This window comes from Lygodium microphyllum, chromosome 21, assembly GCF_053477565.2.
Source record: "Lygodium microphyllum isolate KBCC chromosome 21, Lygodium_microphyllum_v1.1.10, whole genome shotgun sequence".
NCBI classification, from domain to species: Eukaryota; Viridiplantae; Streptophyta; class Polypodiopsida; order Schizaeales; family Lygodiaceae; genus Lygodium; species Lygodium microphyllum.
The window spans coordinates 59,270,931-59,290,337 of record NC_141155.1 but is presented as its reverse complement, the minus strand read 5'-3'; the positions used below and the strand labels follow the sequence as shown (position 1 = coordinate 59,290,337).

General features: G+C 47.9%; 1 protein-coding gene across 1 annotated transcript in view; it reads left to right on the top strand.

The window, feature by feature from the left end:
- The first annotated feature begins 297 nt into the window (after positions 1 to 297).
- LOC148018053 (uncharacterized) overlaps positions 298 to 19,407 on the top strand; it is a 63,465-nt gene continuing 44,355 nt past the window's right edge. The window contains exon 1 of the mRNA XM_087661392.1: positions 298 to 662. Coding sequence (XP_087517518.1) covers positions 447 to 662 — 216 coding nt within the window. The 5' untranslated portion in view covers positions 298 to 446. The remainder of the gene's footprint in view (positions 663 to 19,407) is intronic.

Below are 19,407 nucleotides of genomic sequence, written 5' to 3'. Positions count from 1 at the left end.
AGAGAAAGAGAGAGAGAGAGAGAAGAGAGAGAAATATAAGAAATTGATTGTTGAGCGAAGTTGCCATATGACGGCGGCAACTTCGCTTGCCGCTTTGAGGCAGCGAAATTGCCACGAAACGGCCTAGTGCGAAACACTAGTATATATTGATAAACAAAAGGAAGTGGCCGTGTGATCACATAGAGTATGTCTTAGTTTCCGAGCAAACCTTCGTTCACAAAAGCTTTGAAAATTTGCAAACCGTGCAACACACGATTATTAGCAGGACTATCACACGACCGCTTTCGTTTGCTCACGAAATCACAAAATGAACTTTGCAAGTTTGCAAACCACGCATTGTGCATTTACAAAATAGTTCACGAATCGCCTTGATTTTCTTTTGTCTCCATCTCGTCAGAGACCGCTACTGCTTGAAGCGCCATAGCCAACAATCTTAGCGCGCAAATATGGTGCCAACGGCGGATCCTCTGTGGCTTGATGGTCCTCCTACCAACGTGAACCTGGGCGAAGCCTGGTTGGCCAAGATCTCCACCCTCATGCCTGTCTACCCTGAGCAAGAAGCACCGGGCTTCCATGAAAGTTTAGTCTGCCACGGCCTCTCCATCGATCACATCCAGCCTGGCCAGCTTCTCTGCACTCTCCTCGTCACGCCTGGTATTCTGGTGAGTTCCGGAGAGCAACCAACAAATGGAAATTCTCATAAAATTTTTGGTATTCTTGTGAGCTCTTGATGAAAAGCAAGAAAAAACTCCATGAAAGATCTCAATCCATATGATTGGTCAATCAATATAACCAGATGTTTGCATACGGCGTCTCGATACATCTCAGAAGGCTATGCCACAAATTACTGGTCGATTGCCATAGCTGGATTCGCTACTCTCTAGTATAAGAATGAACCTGTTGCCTCTCTCTCCCACAACAAGCGAAGCAAGCATTTGAAGCCGGGGAGAAAACAGCATTGTGAGCAGTAAATGCTTAATCAATTGGGTCATCCCAAGCTAATGTCAATTGACTGTAGTGCCGGTCCATTTGGTTTGTTTGCAACCGTTTGCTTGCAACGGTATGGTCATGAGAGGGTATTGTATGTATTATATAGCCATTTACTTGCAACAGTTTGGTCATGCCTGGTACAACCATTTGCATATACTGTACAAATCGTTTACACTCGGCATTCCAAGTGCAGTTTCAGAAAGATTCCAATTAGCTCAGGCAAGGGTGGCATCCCAATGAAAACAGAGAAATTTCTGTTGAGAGGACTGCTCTGGAGTGACCAGCTGATTATGCAATCATGTACATGTGTGAGGAATGAAGGCTGAAAGGGAGGGGCTGGGTGCTGGAACCCGGTGCTGCTGTAAACACCCACACTGCCCTTAAAGGAGTAGGAAGCTGTCATACTGGTGGACTGCAAGCCGGCTGCTGAAACACTGGCAGAAAATGCTGAAGCTGAGCACAATTGGTGACTGGAACAGGCAGCAAGCTGTCAATTGCAGGGCTGATATTGGCAATGCAAAATGGAAAAAAATGCTGGCCTGAAGAGCACTTATGGGGACTGACTCTTGAATTCTGGCTTTAGACCCTCACTGAAATTAGAGTATAATAAGTTCTAAATCAAGTCATCCCAAACTCAAGTGGGTAACAAGGGATTGGCTAACTGCTTGGTAGCTAAGGGTCACCGCTAGCCTGGCTTAAGCTCACCAAGATGCAATTGTGCCTAATATGCCCAGTCTAACTTGACTTGTGAGACCTTCCACACTCTTACCTGTCCAGACATGTTGTGTGGCCCAAGTGCTCTCAGGTGCATGTGACATCACCTTTCCACTTATGTTGTTGGTGCTAGTTGCATGGTGTCCATATAATCCACCAACAAACTTGGCAACTTTGTAAGAGTGCAGAGTGGAAGTAAATCACGGCGAGAGAAGGGAAGGGGGAGACAAAAAGAACAGAGAGAGAGAATGAACAAAACTCCACTGATTAGAATGCTGAATACAAGGCCGCAACAGTCAGCCCCTGCATGCTGCTGGACTGCATTACTGAGGGTGCTGGAATGTGATAGAAGAATGTTGAGAGAGTAGGCAATGAATGAGAGAATGGAGGCGAATGAATCTAGTGAATAATTGGCCCTGAAGGCAGCAGCAATGTAAATACAGAGCCATCAGAAAACTGATTGACTGCCACCCAAAACTGGCGAAAAATACATCTCAAAGGTGGTCAAGAGCTCATGCACATACTGCTGTTGGGAGAGAGAGATCCCCTCTCAGTTTGCCATATCTCATGACCTAGAAAGAAATGAAGAGGCACCATGTCTGTCACTCAAACTTCTCACGGAGTGCTTTCTTACGTTACTTGACCATTCGGGCATGGCCACTTGTCCTGATGAGATTGTCCACATGAAGCACAGACACCGTGTGCCTTCCAGCTGATGTGTGGACGTATAAATTTGGATTGGATACGCATCTCCGATATGCTAACTTATCCCAAAGGAATGAGTCTATCTTCTCATTCCAAGGATGAGGAGCTTGTTTGAGGCCATAGAGGGCCTTCTTCAACTAGTATACCTTGCCGTCTGAGGAAGAAAATCTAGGAGGCTGCTCAACATAGATCTCCTCCTTTAAGTTGCCATTCAAGAATGTGGGCTTGACATCCAATTGGTACATCATCCATCTCCTTGTGAGAGTGTGCAACGGAAGAAGGAACAAGGGGGGGAGAGAGAGAGAGAGAATTTGCAAGGAAAGAAGAAAAGAAACTTAGAGTGAGCAAGGAAGAAAATGCTGAATACAGAAGGGCTGATCAATCCGTACATGGCGCTAGTGGGGGCACTAGATTAGGGTGATGATGATGACAACATTGGAGACAGAGGAAGATGACGGAGTTAGAGTGTGCTCTTGCTAGGGAAGGAGGGAGATGATCTACCAAGTGTGGGAGGGGCAGGCTATATATAGCCAAGGATCCCCAAATTTGGCCGATGCACCTTGTAGATGCAAAAAAACTGACCAACCAGCATTTAATGCTGGTCATGGTCCATAAATGCTAGAAAAAATACTAGATGGCCTCAAAAAATCCCGATTGGCAAGGAAAATATCCGGCAGGTGAAGGCAGACTGGGAAATGCAGAAATTGCTTGGCAAATGCATACAAAATCCCAACTGGAGGAGAAATTGCACTGACAAGTAATAAATTGACTACTCTAGAATGAGCTACCTTTTCCATCAAGACAAGTGACAGACATGTCAAAGCTCCCAAAATCCTCGTCTCACTCATATTGGGGCTCACAGCCAGGAGATGACAAGGCATGACAAACATGATTGCTAATACCCCCTGTCATGAGGACGTGAAAATTTGATGCTTTGCTTATGTTTAATTGACATTTGATTAAAGGATTAATCAAATGTGCAATTAAAAGATGCACATGTGTTGCACATGTGAGGTGCAAGCTACTTTTTCACAGTTGAAGGCCGAAGGACCCTATGAAAAAGATGGGTGTCAAAGGCAAAAGTTGTAGCAAGTTACACTTGTTAGATTCTAGGTGAATTTTGTTGTCAGTTTGCCCCTAGGATCATTAGTTGGTCATTAAGTGTCAGTGGTGACACTAGGGACTAGGCATTAATTAATGGATTAATACTTGTCCAAGGGTCAATTAATGCATGGGACCACTTTGGGTTGCAAATGGCCTAGCCAATTAATTTTTGGATGGGCAAGGTCAATTTTCTGAGCATGGATTAAGGGCTGAATTAATTTTCAGAATTAATTAATTCTGAAAATTAATTAAATGACTGGAAATTGCTGAAAATGGATTAAGAAAGTTGCCACTTGGCAAAACTTTCCCATGCAAGTAGGGGAAAGGCTGAATAGGGCTGAAGGAAGAGGAAAATCTCGTTTTTTCATTTTGGAGCTATTGGGAAGAGGTGTTGGACTGTTGCTGCCAGCTTTTGGGGCCTTTTCCCAGCCATTGGAGACCATTTTGGTGATGGAGATTGCATATTCTTGACCTTGGGAAGCTGGCAATTGCTGCTGATGCACTTTCTCCTAAAGATCACAGTCTCTGATGCTCCTATTGTTGTTGGTGCATCCGTTTGGGGCTGGTATAGCAGGGTAGTGGAGGCCTTGGAGGATGATGCCTTGCGATCGATCGGGATGACGGGGACTCTCTTGCCACGGCTCTCCCTCCTGTCGCTAGGGCCTTCACCGAAGCCTCAATTATCTTTCTCACGAACCCATTAAGGTTCACCTCATCCAGCAATTGCGCCGCAATGCTGTCAAGCAGAGGTACATTGATTCGGGTCATAATGCTGTTGTACCTCTGGCTTGAGAACAGGGCGTGCACCTTCTCATGGGTCCTCGATGTAAGAAGGCTGGTGTAGAAGACATCAAACCAGGGGGACGGCAGCTAAGTCAAAAGAATCATGGCCATATCCTTTGAAGAGATCATCCTGCCAAGGGATGTAAGCTCATCCCTCGTATCCTCCAACGTGTTGATATGATCCTTCATGGAACGAGAATCATCAATATCAAGGAGCATTCGTAATTTCTTCTTAAGAGTAATCTGGTGGGCAAATGTCTTTTGATGGTACAAAGAAACAAGCTTTGTCCATATTTTTATTGCTAGCTGCCGCAACTTGCACCCATGCACAAGGTCATAATCCTATAAGCTCATGGAGGAAAGATCGGGCTCTAGAGTTGAGATGATTCCATAAGGCTACACGATCCATCAATGATCCAACGATGGGATCCTCCATTTACACTCCACCTTACGCGACCAAAGCGAGTAGTTTGAACCATCAAGTTGGTTGTCTTTGGGTAGAGAAGGGAGTACTGACACTTGTATAGAGGATGCTATGGATGGCATTTTGAGGCTAGTAAAATGGGCCTTTTGAGAAACATGGAGAGAATGGGGAGGAGAGGATTATCGAACAAATGGGCTAGGTTATCTCCGTTCTTCACAATTCGCATGATAATCTTCACGATAATCTCGCCACCGTTTGGAGGAGTGTTGAGAAGGCTCCTCATTTGTATCATCAAAGCGGTGAAATTGGTTGTAAGGCATCTTCAATATCATGCAAAAGAATCACCCATGATGATTGTGTTTGGACTAGACAGGCCCTCAAACAGTGGAAAGTAGCTATAAGATCATGAAGGGTTCGATGTAGATGGTTCGCTGCAGGAAAATAATTGTTCCTTGCCCAAAAAAAGGCTGTATTTGTTGAAAACGATGATGTAGAAACTTGTTGCCTGTGCTGATCTAGTTAGTCGCCTGCTCCATGAAAGTTTGTGTTTGTTGATGTAGACAAGAGCTGACAGAAAAACGCACGAAAGAGGGGAGGAAACATGCTATCTGCAAGGAAATTGTCTCCATGGCAGCAAAATGCAGACTTGGGAGGTGTTAGGAGTAGTTTGGGATGGTCGCCTATACTTTGGAGTGGCTGCCCCAGCAATAGGAGTGCTGCAGCTCCACATAGTTGTGTCCTCTCATGTGGCGATGATACCATGTGAGAGTTCAATGGAAGGAGAGAGAGAGAGAGAGAGAGAGAGAGAGAGAGAGAGAGAGAGAGAGAGAGAGAGTGTGTGTGTGTGTGTGTGTGTGTCTGCAAACAAGGAAAGAAGAAAAGAAACGTGCACTGAACAAGGAACAAATGTTAAATATAGAAGGACTGATCGGTCCCTGCACACGACCCACAGCGTCATTGAGGGCACCAGATCAGGTTGATGATGATAGCAACACGAGAGACGGAGGAAGATGATGGAATTGGAGTGTATACCTACCAAGGAAGGAGGAAGGTGATTTGCCAAGTGTGGGAGGGGCAGGCTATATATAGCCAAGGATCCCTAAATCTGGCCAATTGCACCTTGTGCGTGCCAAAAAATTGACCGACTATTGTTTAATGCTAGTCATAGCACAATAAATTCCAAAAAAAGAAAACTAGATGGTCACAAAAAATCTTGATTGGCAAGGATAATATTGGGCAGGTGGTGGTAGATTGGGAAATGCAGAAGCTGTAAAAACATGGATCTAGAACATGGCTTGAGACGGAAGCTATGGATGTTGGAAGAGAAAGAGTGAGTTCATGAAGACACTGATATGAGTTACACAAGTGAATTAGCTTCCAAGATGGAAGCTTGGACTCATAAATACAATCTTGTGTATAGACTGACAATGACACAGAGACTTTATTGAAGGACAAAAGTACTATGACATTGCATTAGAAAAGAGAGCAAGTACAATGCTTTATAGGAAATTGGATGGTAGCACTTCTCCTACTGTGCTTATGGGATTCTAGTCCTGAGTCCATATTGCTCCATACAAAGAGGCTAAGTAGGTGTGATTACAGAAATCTCAACACCCCTCCTCAATCACAACTAGAAGTACTATTTGTGTAGAGGCTTTAGTGAGAGCAACACTTGCAAAGTGTGGGCACACCATAAACATGGCAAAACACTAGAGGCTATTGCAGAAAAGGCTAAGTGTGGATACCACAAACATGGTGGATATCCAGAGGTTATAACAGGTGCCTCACAAAGTGTATAGAGGTTGTAGTGTAAGGCTACATGAGGAGTTTACAAGCGTATGATAGAGGCATTTGGGGTAGGTGGTGCAAAGCTAAAAAAGTCTATCAGAATAGTGAGAATAGAAGGACTGGTGAGGCTTGTCCTTCTGATCTTGGTGGTCTTTTTCTTCTTCTTCCTCCTTTGCTCCATGGTCTTCTTCTTCTTTCACTGTAGCAAGATATGCCTTCTAGGACCTCTTTCTGGTATGGCAGAACTTTTCAGTGTGTCCGGTCCTTTTGTAAAAATCACAGAATAGCTGGTCCTTTTTGCCTTTGTACCTGTTGCCAACATATAACATTTGTTCATCTCTAGAGGTGCTTGGTTCTTCTTTAGATTTCAATTTCTTTTTCTCCTCTAGCAGTGATGCCTAGATATCAACAAGCTTAGAATTTGGCATATTGATTAAGGTTGTTGATACATTATTATATTCAAAAGGCAAACTTTTAAGCAAAACACCAATACTAATATTGTCATTCATTTTCAAATCTATTCTTGCAAGCTGGGTTAGAAGTCCTTCCATGTGATTTAAATGTGTTGCAAGAGGTGTGTTGGACTTCATGTCAAGCTTGAAGAATTCAATCAAGAGACCATACTTTGATGACTTAGAGTGTGTACCAAACAAAGTGTCAAGTCTCTTCCATGTATTTGTTAATAGTCAGATCCTGTCCAGGTGTAGTCGGACAGATTCTGTCCAGGTGCAGTCGAACTGCCACGTGGCAGTCCGACCTGTTCCTGTCAGTCGGCAGCCGACAGGTCTTTTTCTGGCGGCCAGATCCTGGCTATTTATAGCCGAGTTTTCCAGCAGTCTCCTACACTTTTCTACTCGCAGATTACAGATTGGTGGCTCGCGCAGATTCCGTCTCTGTTCTCAGATTTCTGACAGGAGACAGTGCAGACTTCAGTGGACTTCGAGGTGAACAGCAGGTTGCATCGTTGAGGTGGAGACATGCAGTCCAGCGCACTACGCCCGTGTACATATCTGCATATCTTTGTATACAGCACACTTTATACAACAGATCTTCATCTTCCACTGTCTCTCTCTCTCTCTTCTCTCTCTGCGTTCTCTCTGTCTCAGTCCTACGCTTCCGCACCGCAACACTCTGACATGGTATCAGAGCAGTGTTAAAGGGCTGACTGAGTGCAGAACCAACCTGAAGAGAAGTTTCTATCGCGACACAAGGCTGCGTTTTCAGCGTTTGAGGGCAGGCAGGAGGGCTGCGCCTCGGAACAAGGCTGAAGCAAGCGTGGGCGTGCAGGAAAGGAGTCCAGGTGGTGGATTTGTTGCTGTTTATTGCTGTTTGACGAGGAGGAAGTTTGAGTTTTCAGCTTTCAAGTGTAGGTTTTGCTTTTTCATCGCCTCCGGTGGGTGAAGAAGTTTCAGGACGCGGAAGAGCCCTAGCAGGCTGAGTTTTCACAGTCAGAGGGGGACTGCTTTTGCGTTTGTGAAGGCATTACAGGTGAAGATGTCTACAGAGATTGACTTGGAGTTCCAGACGATTATGGACCGGAAGGTGCCTGCCTTACCGGCTCTTCCCGCAGATCAGAAGCTCGATGGCGACAACTACTGCATCTGGCGCGTCATGATGTTGGCCATCCTTGAGTCCTATGATTTGGTGGAGCTTGTATAGGAGGAAATCGACCGGCCCTCGGTGAGAGATGAGTCCAATCTCTCTTCCGATGCTCGTGCGGAGTTGGCCAAGGCACAGTCTCACTGGGACAAACTGAATGCCAGGATTTGTTCCTTTCTTTTTCTGTCTTGTACTATAGCCGTGATAGCTCACATCGAGCACTTGACGGTGGCTCGGGAGATATGGTTGGAGCTTGATTAGATGTATAACCAGATGACCCTAATGAAGCGGGTTTCTTTGGAGGTTCAGATGTGGACCTTGTCCTGTGAATAAGTCTTCTTTGTTGCGGGAGTACATCAACAAGCTTAGACAGCTTCAGATGCAGGTTCAAAATGCGGGGAAGCCGATTTCCTCCGAAGATATGGCAATCACACTCTTATCCCAGTTGCCGCCACGATTCGGTACTTTCTACTCCGCTCTTATTGCTTCGGGGCGAGAGTCCACTCTTCGGTGGGAAGAGTTGGTTCCTATGGTCTTGGACCAAGAGGAACAACTAAAGGGACAGAATGCTTCCAAGTCGGAGGCACTGACAGGTCAAGCCTCTCAGAAGAAGGGGAAGGACCAAAAGAAGAAGAAGGGGGATAACAAGTCAAAGAAGGACAAGGACAAGGACAAAGAATCCACATGCTATATTTGTGGAAAGTCTGGCCATTGGAAGAAGGATTGCCCTGACAAAGACACGAAGGACACCAACAAGGACACGGAGGATTCTGGAGCGGTGGCTGCACCCTCATCAGCTGCATTTCTTCATCTAGCTGTCATTGAGGACTCTTCACCGAATGCTTCTGATGCTGCGATGACGGCTCCCCAGGCTCGAGAGTGGATCGTTGACAGTGGTGCCTCCCGGCACATGACTCCTTCATCAGATGGTGTTGCCCAGTTGCGACCCTCGCGTGGGCAGATTCTCATTGGAGATAGCTCTTCAGTATCTATTGCAGGACGGGGTGAGATGCAGCTTATTCCAGATGGACGTGGTGGTACCCATACCTCAGAGGTCTTGCATGCACCAGGTTTAGGGTATTATCTACTGTCAGTTCATAAGATTTGTTCCCTTGGACTTTTGGTGGAGTTTGACAGTGATTCGGTGCGATTGATTGTGGGTCAAGGAAGGTTCTCTCATCCGGATATGAGGAGAACGACATCTATAAATTGAAGTCTTCCACCGCCCTCTCTACTCTTCTTCTTACTTCTCAGACATAGTCAGAGTTATGGCATGCTCGGTTTGGTCACCTCAACTATGATTATCTTCGGAGGGTGTCACGTGGACAGCTTGTTCGAGGGTTACTGGATATAGTGGTGAGCCAGCAGCCATGTGTCTCTTGCATTCGTGGGAAGCAGCCTAGGGATGCCATTTCCCACAAAGCTTGGCGGCGGTCTACTTCACCGATGGAGCTTGTATCTACGGATCTTTGTGGCCCTATGAGGAACGAGTCCTTGCGAGGGAGCTCCTACTTCATGTTGATCGTAGATGACTACAGCAGGATGACATGGGCCTATTTTTTGGCATTGAAGTCAGAAGCTTTCTCCCACTTCAAGGATTGGCTTCTCTTTGAGGAGAACCGATCAGGCCGGAGATTGAAGACCTTGCGATCCGACAAGGGTGGTGAATTTGTTTCTAATGAGTTTGCTCGTTTTTGTGCAGATAAATGTATTCACCAGGAGTTTGCTAATACCAACACTCCTCAAGAAAATGGCATTCTTGAACGGAAAAACCGCAGTGTGATCGAGATGGCGCGCACCATGATGGAGCACTACAGACACCTCAGTTTCTGTGGGCCGAGGCTGTGGCTACTGCAGTCCACATCCTTAACCGATCCCCCACTTCGGCAGTTGATGGGATGACACCTTTTGAGGCTTACTTTGGGACTAAGCCCGATGTTTCATATTTTAGGGTCTTTGGGTGTGATGCCTATGTTCACATTCCCAAGGCTCATCGTGATAAATTTGAAGCAGCTTCCCGAAGACGGGTATTTGTTGGCTACAGCTCCCAGTCCCAAGGCTATCGTTTGTATGATCCCGTCAAGCGGGATGTGTACACCAGTCGAGATGTGCGGTTTGTGGAGTTTCCGGCCATACCAGCGGGTGAGGAGCATCCCGTTCTTGGAGATCCAGGGGAGAGTTGGGCTCCTGCTACAGTTTCTTTGGAGCCCATGCCTTTTGATTTTGATTCTGTTTCTGACACAGAGTCCACTGTTCCACCGGTCACCCCTGAGGAGTTACCACCGGTGGATATCCCAGAGTCTTCAGCTAATGGAGAGAGACGAGGGGAGGTCTGGCCTCCTCGTTGGGCCCGTGACACACTTCATGATTCAGGGATCGAGGGGGTTCCTGAGGAGTGGGGACCGCAGGATGGTCCGCGGCGGTCACGGAGGCACCAGGCACATTCTACGGAGCTTGTTTGCTCTAACTATTGTTTGATGACCCGTGTTATGCAGGATCGAGAGCCCACCTCCGTGAAGGAGGCTTTATAGTCTGCACCATGGAAGAAAGCTATGGAAGCCGAGTTGGAGGCTATTGAGAGGAATGGCACTTGGTCACTCGTGCCTCGCCCCCCGAATAAGAAGGTGATTGGCATCAAATGGGTCTTCAAGACCAAGTACCTTAGCGATGGTTCTTTGGACAAGCACAAGGCTCGCCTTGTTGCTAAAGGTTTTGCACAGCGCCTAGGGATTGATTGTCATGATACTTTTGCCCCACTGCTCGTATGGCGACTATTCGAGCTGTTCTTGCCTTGGCTGGCCATAGGAGATGGCCTGTCTACCAGTTGGATGTGAAGTCGGCCTTCCTTAATGGTGATTTGGAGGAGGAGATCTCTGTCGAGCAGCCTCCTGGCTTTGGATCTTCAGATGGGAAAGTCTACAGGTTGAAGAAGGCCTTGTATGGTCTCAAGCAAGCTCCCCGTGCATGGAACGAGAAGATTGATTCGTTCCTTCAGTCACAGTTGGGATATCGGCGTTCTAAGGCCGATCCGCAGCTTTATGTTCACACTTCCGAGGATGGTGTGTGCTTTTTGTGTTGTATGTTGATGATTTGATTGTCACAGGTGATCATGCACAGAAGGTCCAAGAGACGAAGGTAGCTTTACATCGGACGTTCGAGATGATGGACTTGGGTCTACTCCATTTCTTTTTGGGCCATGAGATTTATCAGTCTCAGAGGGGGATCTTCATCTTGTTAGAGATCACAGCTTGATCAGGGGCAGCAGGGCAGGTACGGTGGCAGCAGTGCAGTCGGACAGGTGTGCAGTCGGACTGCCACGTGGCAGTCCGACCAGTGCAGTCAGTCGGCTGCATTTAATGCAGCCGACAGGGTATTTCTGGTGCCCTGTTTTGTCCAGATTTTGGCTATATATAGCCGACATCTCCAGCAGTCTCCTACACTTCTCTGCTCGCAGATTACAGACCGGTGACACGCGCAGATTCCGTCTCTGTTCGCAGATTTCAGACCGAAGACAGTGCAGACTGCAGCGGATTTCGAGGTGAACAGCAGGTTGCGTCGTCGAGGTGGAGACACGCAGTCTAGCGCACTGCGCCCGTGTATATATCTGCATATCTTTGTATTCAGCACACTTTATACAGCAGATCTTCATCTTCCACTGTCTCTCTCTCTCCTTTCTCTACGTTCTCTCTCTCTCAGTCCTACGCTTCTGCACTGCTGCACTCTGACATGGTATCAGAGCAGTGTTAGAGCGCTGACTGAGCGCAGAATCAACCTGAAGAGGAGTTTCCATGGCGACACAAATTTGTGTTTTTTGCGTTTAAGGGCAGACAGGAGGGCTGCGCCTTGGAACAAGGCTGAAGCGAGTGTGGGCGCGCAAGAAAGGAGTCCAGGTGGTGGATTTGCTGCTGTTTACTGTTGTTTGACGCGGAGGAAGTTTGAGTTTTCAGCCTACAAGTGCAGGTTTTGCTTTTTCATCGCCTCCGGCAGGTAAAGAAGGTTCAGGACGCGGAAGAGCCTTAGCAGGCTGAGTTTTCCCAGTCAGAGGGGGCTGCTTTTGCGTTTGTGAAGGCATTACAGGTGAAGATGTCTACAGAGATTGACTTGGAGTTCTAGTCGATTATGGACCGGAAGGTGCCTGTCTTACCGGCTCTTCCTGCAGATCAGAAGCTCGACGGCGGCAACTACCGCATTTGGCGCGTCATGATGTTGGCCATCCTTGAGTCCTATGATTTGGCGGAGTTGGTACAGGAGGAGATCGACCGGCCCTCGGTAAGAGATGAGTCCAAACTCTCTTCCGATGCTCGTGTGGAGTTGGCCAAGGCTCAGTCTCATTGGGACAAACTGAATGCCAGGATTCGTTCCTTTCTTTTTCTATCATGTACTACAGCCGTGATCGCTCACATCGAGCACTTGACGGTGGCTTGGGAGATATGGCTGGAGCTTGATCAGATGTACAATCGGATGACCCTTATGAAGCGGGTTTCTTTGGAGGTACAGATGCGGACCTTGTCCGTAAACAAGTCTTCTTCGCTACTGGAGTACATTAACAAGCTAAGGCAGCTTCAGATGCAGATTCAGAATGTGGGGAAGCCGATTTCCTCCGAAGACATGGCGATCACACTATTGTCCCAGTTGCCGCCACGATTCGGTACATTTTACTCTGCCCTTATTGCTTCGGGGCGAGAGTCTACTCTTCGATGGGAAGAGTTAGTTCCTATGGTCTTGGACCAAGAGGAATAGTTAAAGGGACAGAATGCTTCCAAGTCGGAGGCGCTGACAGGTCAAGCCTCTTAGAAGAAGGGGAAGGACCAAAAGAAGAAGAAGGGGGATAACAAGTCCAAGAAGGACAAGGACAAAGACTCCACATGCCATATTTGTGGAAAGACTGGCCATTGGAAGAAGGATTGCCCTGACAAAGACAAGAAGGACACCAACAAGAAGGACACCAAGGATTCTGGAGCGGTGGCTGCACCCTCATCAGCTGCATTTCTTCATCTAGCTGTCATTGAGGACGCTTTACCGAATGCTTCTGATGCTGCGATGACGGCTCCCCAGGCTCGAGAGTGGATCGTTGATAGTGGTGCCTCACGGCACATGACTCCTTCATTAGATGGTGTTGCCCAGTTGCGACCCTCGCGTGGGTAGATTCTCATTGGAGACAGCTCTTCAGTATCTATTGCAGGTCGGGGTAAGATGCAGCTTATTCTCGATGGACGAGGTGGTACCTATACCTCAGAGGTTTTGCATGTACCAGGCTTAGGGTACCATCTCCTTTCAGTTCATAAGATTTGCTCCCTTGGCCTTTTGGTGGAGTTTGACAGTACTACGGTGCGAGTCCTTGATCGTGGATCGAGGAAGGTTCTCTCATCTGGATATGAGGAGAACGGCATTTATAAACTGAAGTCTTCCACCGCCCTCTCTACTCTTCTTCTTACCTCTCAGTCACAGTCAGAGTTATGGCATGCTCGGTTTGGTCACCTGAACTATGATTATCTTCGGAGGGCGTCACGTGGACAGCTTGTTGGAGGGTTGCCGGATATAGTGGTGAGCCAGCAGCCATGTGTCTCCTGCATTCGGGGGAAGCAGCATAGGGATGCCATTCCCCACACAGCTTCGTGGCGGTCTACTTCACCGATGGAGCTTGTATCTACGGATCTATGTGGCCCTATGAGGAATGAGTCCTTGCGTGGGAGCTCTACTTCATGCTGATCGTGGATGACTACAGCAGGATGACATGGGCCTATTTTTTGGCATTAAAGTCAGAAGCTTTCTCACACTTCAAGGATTGGCTTCTCTTTGAGGAGAACCGATCGGGCCGGAAGTTGAAGACCTTGTGATCTGACAAGGGCGGTGAATTTGTTTCTAATGAGTTTGCTCGGTTTTGTGCAGATAAAGGAATTCACCAGGAGTTTGCCAATACCAACACTCCTCAAGAAAATGGCATTCTTGAACGGAAGAACCGCAGTGTGATCGACCATGATGGAGCACCGACAGACTCCTCAGGTTCTGTGGGCCGAGGCTGTGGCTACTGCCGTCCACATCCTTAATCGATCCCCTACTTCGGTTGTGGAAGGGATGACCCCGTTTGAGGCTTATTTTGGGACGAAGCCAGATGTTTCTTACTTCCGGGTCTTTGGGTGTGATGCCTATGTTCACATTCCCAAGGCTCACCGTGATAAATTTGAAGCAGCTTCCCGAAGACAGGTATTTGTTAGCTACAGCTCCCAATCCCAAGGCTATCGATTATATGATCCCGTCAAGCGGGATGTGTACACTAGCCGCGATGTGCGGTTTGCTGAGGTTCCGGCTATCTCAACGGGTGAGGTGCATCCCGTTCTTGGAGATCCAGGGGAGAGTTGGGCTCCTCCTACAGTTCCACTGGAGCCCGTGCCTTTTGATTATGATTCTGTTTCTGACACAGAGTCTACTGTTCCACCGGTCACCTCAGAGGAGTTACCACCGGTGGATATTCCAGAGTCTTCTGTTGATGGAGAGAGACGAGGGGAGGTTCGGCCTCCTCCTCGCTGGGCCCGTGACACACTCCGTGATTTAGGGATTGAGGGGGTTCTTGAGGAGTGGGGACCACAGGATGGTCCGCGGCGGTCACGGCTGCACCAGGCACATTCTACGGAGCTTGTTTGCTCTAACTATTGTTTGATGACCCGTGTTATGCAGGATCAAGAGCCCACCTCTGTGAAGGAGGCTTTACAGTCCACACCATGGAAGAAAGCTATGGAAGCCGAGTTGGAGGCTATTGAGAGGAATGGCACTTGGTCACTCGTGCACTGCCCCCCGCATAAGAAGGTGATTGGTGTCAAGTGGGTCTTCAAGACCAAATACCTTAGCGACGGTTCTTTGGATAAGCACAAGGCTGGCCTTGTTGCTAAAGGTTTTGCACAGTGCCCAGGGATTGACTGTCATGATACTTTTGCCCCCATAGCTCGTATGGCGACCATTAGAGCTGTTCTTGCTTTGGCTGGCCATAGGAGATGGCCTGTTTACCAGTTGGATGTGAAGTCGGCCTTCCTCAATGGTGATTTAAAGGAGGAGATCTATGTTGAGCAGCCTCCTGGTTTTGGATCTTCAGATGGGAAAGTCTACAGGTTGAAGAAGGCCTTGTATGGCCTCAAGCAGGCTCCGCGTGCATGGAACGAGAAGATTGATTCGTTCCTCCAGTCTCAGTTGGGATATCGACGTTCCAAGGCTGATCCGCAGCTTTATGTTCACACTTGCGAGGATGGTTGTGTGCTTTTTGTCTTATATGTTGATGATTTGATTGTCACAGGTGATGATGCACAGCAGGTCCAAGAGACGAAGTCAGCTTTACATCGGACGTTCGAGATGACGGACTTGGGTCTACTCCATTTCTTTTTGGGCCATGAGATTTATCAGTCTTAGAGGGGGATCTTCATCTCTCAACAGCGATATGTATAGGAGCTCTTGGTGTCTTTTGAGATGGAGGATTGTTGGGCCCTTTCTACTCCTATGGATCCGAACTGGAAGGCCACTTCCCATTCAGCTTCTCCTTTGGCGGATGCTTCCCGCTATCGTCAGTTGATTGGGTCCTTGATTTGGCTTCTCAACACTAGGGTTGATCTATGTTTTGCTGTTGGGCTCTTGGCAGGGTTCATGAGTGAACCTAAGACGGTGCATTGGCAGGCTGCTCAGAGGATACTTCGGTATTTGAGGGGGACGTCTGATTTAGGGATTCATTACCCCGCAGGGATAGATTGTTTAGATCTTGTACTTGTAGGTTGGAGCGACTCGGATTGGGCCGGTGATGTGGACCACAGGCGGTCTACTACAGGTTACTGTTTTACCTTGGGTGCAGGTGTTATCTCATGGAGTAGCAAGAAGCAGTCCACGGTAGCCCTTTCGTCTACTGAGGCGGAGTATCGGGCCGCCTCTTCCACCACATGTGAGGCTGTGTGGCTTTGGAGATTACTGGAGGAGCTTGGGTGCCCCCAGACTCGTCCTACTTTGCTGCAATGTGACAATGAGAGTTGCATTGCCTTGGCACGGAACCCTGTTTTTCATGCCCGGACGAAGCACATTGAGATCCAATACCACTTCATCAGAGAAAAGCTTCTGGATGAGACCATCACTGTGGAGTACTGCAAGACGGAGGACAATCTTGCGGATTTGTTTACGAAGGCACTTCCCCACGCTCTACTTCGGAGACATTCCAGATCCCTCAGGCTTCTGCCCTGCCCAGGCTTTGAGAGGGGGTGTTAGAGATCACAGCCTGATCAGGGGCAGCAGGGCAGGTATGGTGGCAGCAGTGCAGTCGGACAGGTGTACAGTCGGACTGCACAGTTGGACTGCCATGTGGCAGTCCGACCAGTGCAGTCAGTCGGCTGCATTAACCGAAGGGTATTTCTGGCGCCCTGTTTTGTCCAGATTTTGGCTATATATAGCCGACATCTCCAGCAGTCTCCTACACTTCTCTGCTCGCAGATTACAGACCGGTGACACGCGCAGATTCCGTCTCTGTTCGCAGATTTCAGACAGGAGACAGTGTAGACTGCAGCGGACTTCGAGGTGAACAGCAGGTTGCATCGTCGAGGTGGAGACACGCAGTCCAGCGCACTGCGCCCGTGTATATATCTGCATATCTTTGTATTCAGCACACTTTATACAGCAGATCTTTATCTTCCACTGTCTCTTTCTCTCTCTTCTCTCTCTGCGTTCTCTCTCTCTCAGTCCTACGCTTCCGCACCGCTGCACTCTGACACATCTCTCAGCAGAGATATGTACAGGAGCTCTTGGTTTCTTTTGGGATGGAGGATTGTCGGACCCTTTCTACTCGTATGGATCCGAACTGGAAGGCCACTTCCCATTCAGCTTCTCCAATGGCGGATGCTTCCCGCTATCGTCAGTTGATTGGATCATTGATTTGGCTCCTCAACACTTGTGTTGATCTTTATTTTGCTGTTGGGCTCTTGGCAGGGTTCATGAGTGAACCTCAGACGGTGCATTGGCAGGCTGCTCAGAGGATACTTCGGTATTTGAGGGGGACGTCTGATTTAGGGATTCATTATCTAGCAGGCACAGATGGTTCAAATCTTGTACTTGCAGGTTGGAGCGACTCGGATTGGGCCGGTGATGTGGACCACAAGCGGTCTACTATAGGTTATTGTTTTACCTTGGGTGCAGGTGTTATCTCATGGAGTAGCAAGAAGCAGCCCACTGTAGCCCTTTCGTCTATTGAGGCGGAGTATCGGGCCGCGTCTTCCACCACATGTGAGGCTGTGTGGCTTCGGCGATTGCTGGCAGAGCTTGGCTCCCCCCAGACTCGTCCTACGTTGCTGCAATGCGACAATGAGAGTTGCATTGCCTTGGCACGGAATCCTGTTTTTCATGCTCGGACGAAGCACATAGAGATCCAGTACCACTTCATCTGCGAGAAGCTTCTGGATGAGACCATCACTGTGGAGTACTGCAAGACGGAGGACAATCTTGCAGATTTGTTTACGAAGGCACTTCCCCAGGCTCTACTTCGGAGACATTCCAGATCCCTCAGGCTTCTGCCCCGCCCAGGCTCTGAGAGGGGGCGTTAGCAATCAGATCCTGTCCAGGTTCAGTCGGACAGATTCTGTCCAGGTGCAGTCGGACTGCCATGTGGCAGTCCGACCTGTTCCTATCAGTCGGCTGCATTTAATGCAGTCGACAGGTCTTTTTCTGGCGCCCAGATCCTGGCTATTTATAGCCGAGTTTTTCAGCAGTCTCCTACACTTTTCTGCTCGTAGATTACAGACTGGTGGCTCGCGCAGATTCCGTCTCTGTTCACAGATTTCTGACAGGAGACAGTGCAGACTGCAGCGGACTTCGAGGTGAACAGCAGGTTGCATCGTCGAGGTGGAGACACGCAGTCCAGCGCACTGCGCCCGTGTACATATCTGCATATCTTTGTATACAACACACTTTATACAGCAGATCTTCATCTTCCACTGTCTCTTTCTCTCTCTTCTCTCTCTGCGTTCTCTCTCTCTCAGTCCTACGCTTCCGCACCGCAACACTCTGACAGTATCATGTGAAGTATCAGGGTTATCCACATGGTGGATATAGCTGTCGTCTAGCTCCTGTTTGATATTGAGCCTTATCATCATTCTTTTGCCAAGTGATTGCGAGGTCCGCATCACGAGGCTTCTTCTCTTTGCCATTGGTGATGGCCCAAAGATCCTTCTTCATTAGGATGAGCTTGATGCGGGTCTGCCAGGTGTGAAACTCGACCCCTTTGAAGCGAATTGTCGGAGAGTCCTTGCCCATGCTGGAGTTGGAGGATCAGTAGCAAATCAGCTTCAAAATTCTCAGATTTCAGCGGTAGAAGACTTGATCTTGAGTGTACTTGATAAGCACAAGTGCCAAAAGACACTAGAATAGTATCAAGAGATATTGATGCTTGTGGCTCGAAGCTTGAGACCTTCAGAATGACCTTCAGAATCTCCCCTCCTTGATTTGATGCTGAACAAAGTGTTGGACAACTTCAGATTCAATGGATCAGAGTGGTAGAGGCTTGGTTTGAGTGTCAGGAGAGAGAAAATAATGGAAATATGAAGCTTTGAGTTCTTGACTATGGCAGTCACAGTTAGGGTTTGCAGGGCAGCCTGGTTTTTCACAAATTGCAGGAGCTGTAGTGCATCATTTCCAAAACTTTTTTTATAGAAATGAAGCTTACTTCATGGGCTATCAATACCCTATGATAGTGCCCTGAATTGCAACGTGTATAGAGAACGAGATGAGTACAAACAGGGTGGATGCAGTTCTGTGCAGCAGGCCGAAAAATTCACAATGCTGGGCCATGTACAGCCTAATGTCGAGGTCGCAGGTGACAGGAAGAAGCGCCATGATGTGGGGAAGAAGTCCTCAAAAGGAAGCGTGAGGAGATAGTGCTTGGATGTGGAGATATAAGGGCTCCAAGCAAGGTTGGTACTGCCTGGCTATGGCTGCCATGGAAGGTTGGTGAAGATAGAGTAAGAAAATGAACTTATTGGTTGGACTTGAGTTGAGCAGAGTTGGAGAGAGGTTGGAAAGGGGGTTTACTGATTTGAACTGATGTATGCCATGCTCATGATGGCTCTGATACCATGTAAAAACATGGATGTAGAACATGGCTTGAGGTGGAAGCTATGGAGGTTGGAAGAGAAAGGGTAAGTTCATGAAGACACTGACATGACTGACTGTTACACAAGTGAATTAGGTTCCAAGATGGAAGCTTGGACTCATAAACACAATCTTGTGTATAGACTGATAATGACACAGAGACTTTACTGAAGGACAAAAGTACTATGACATTGCAT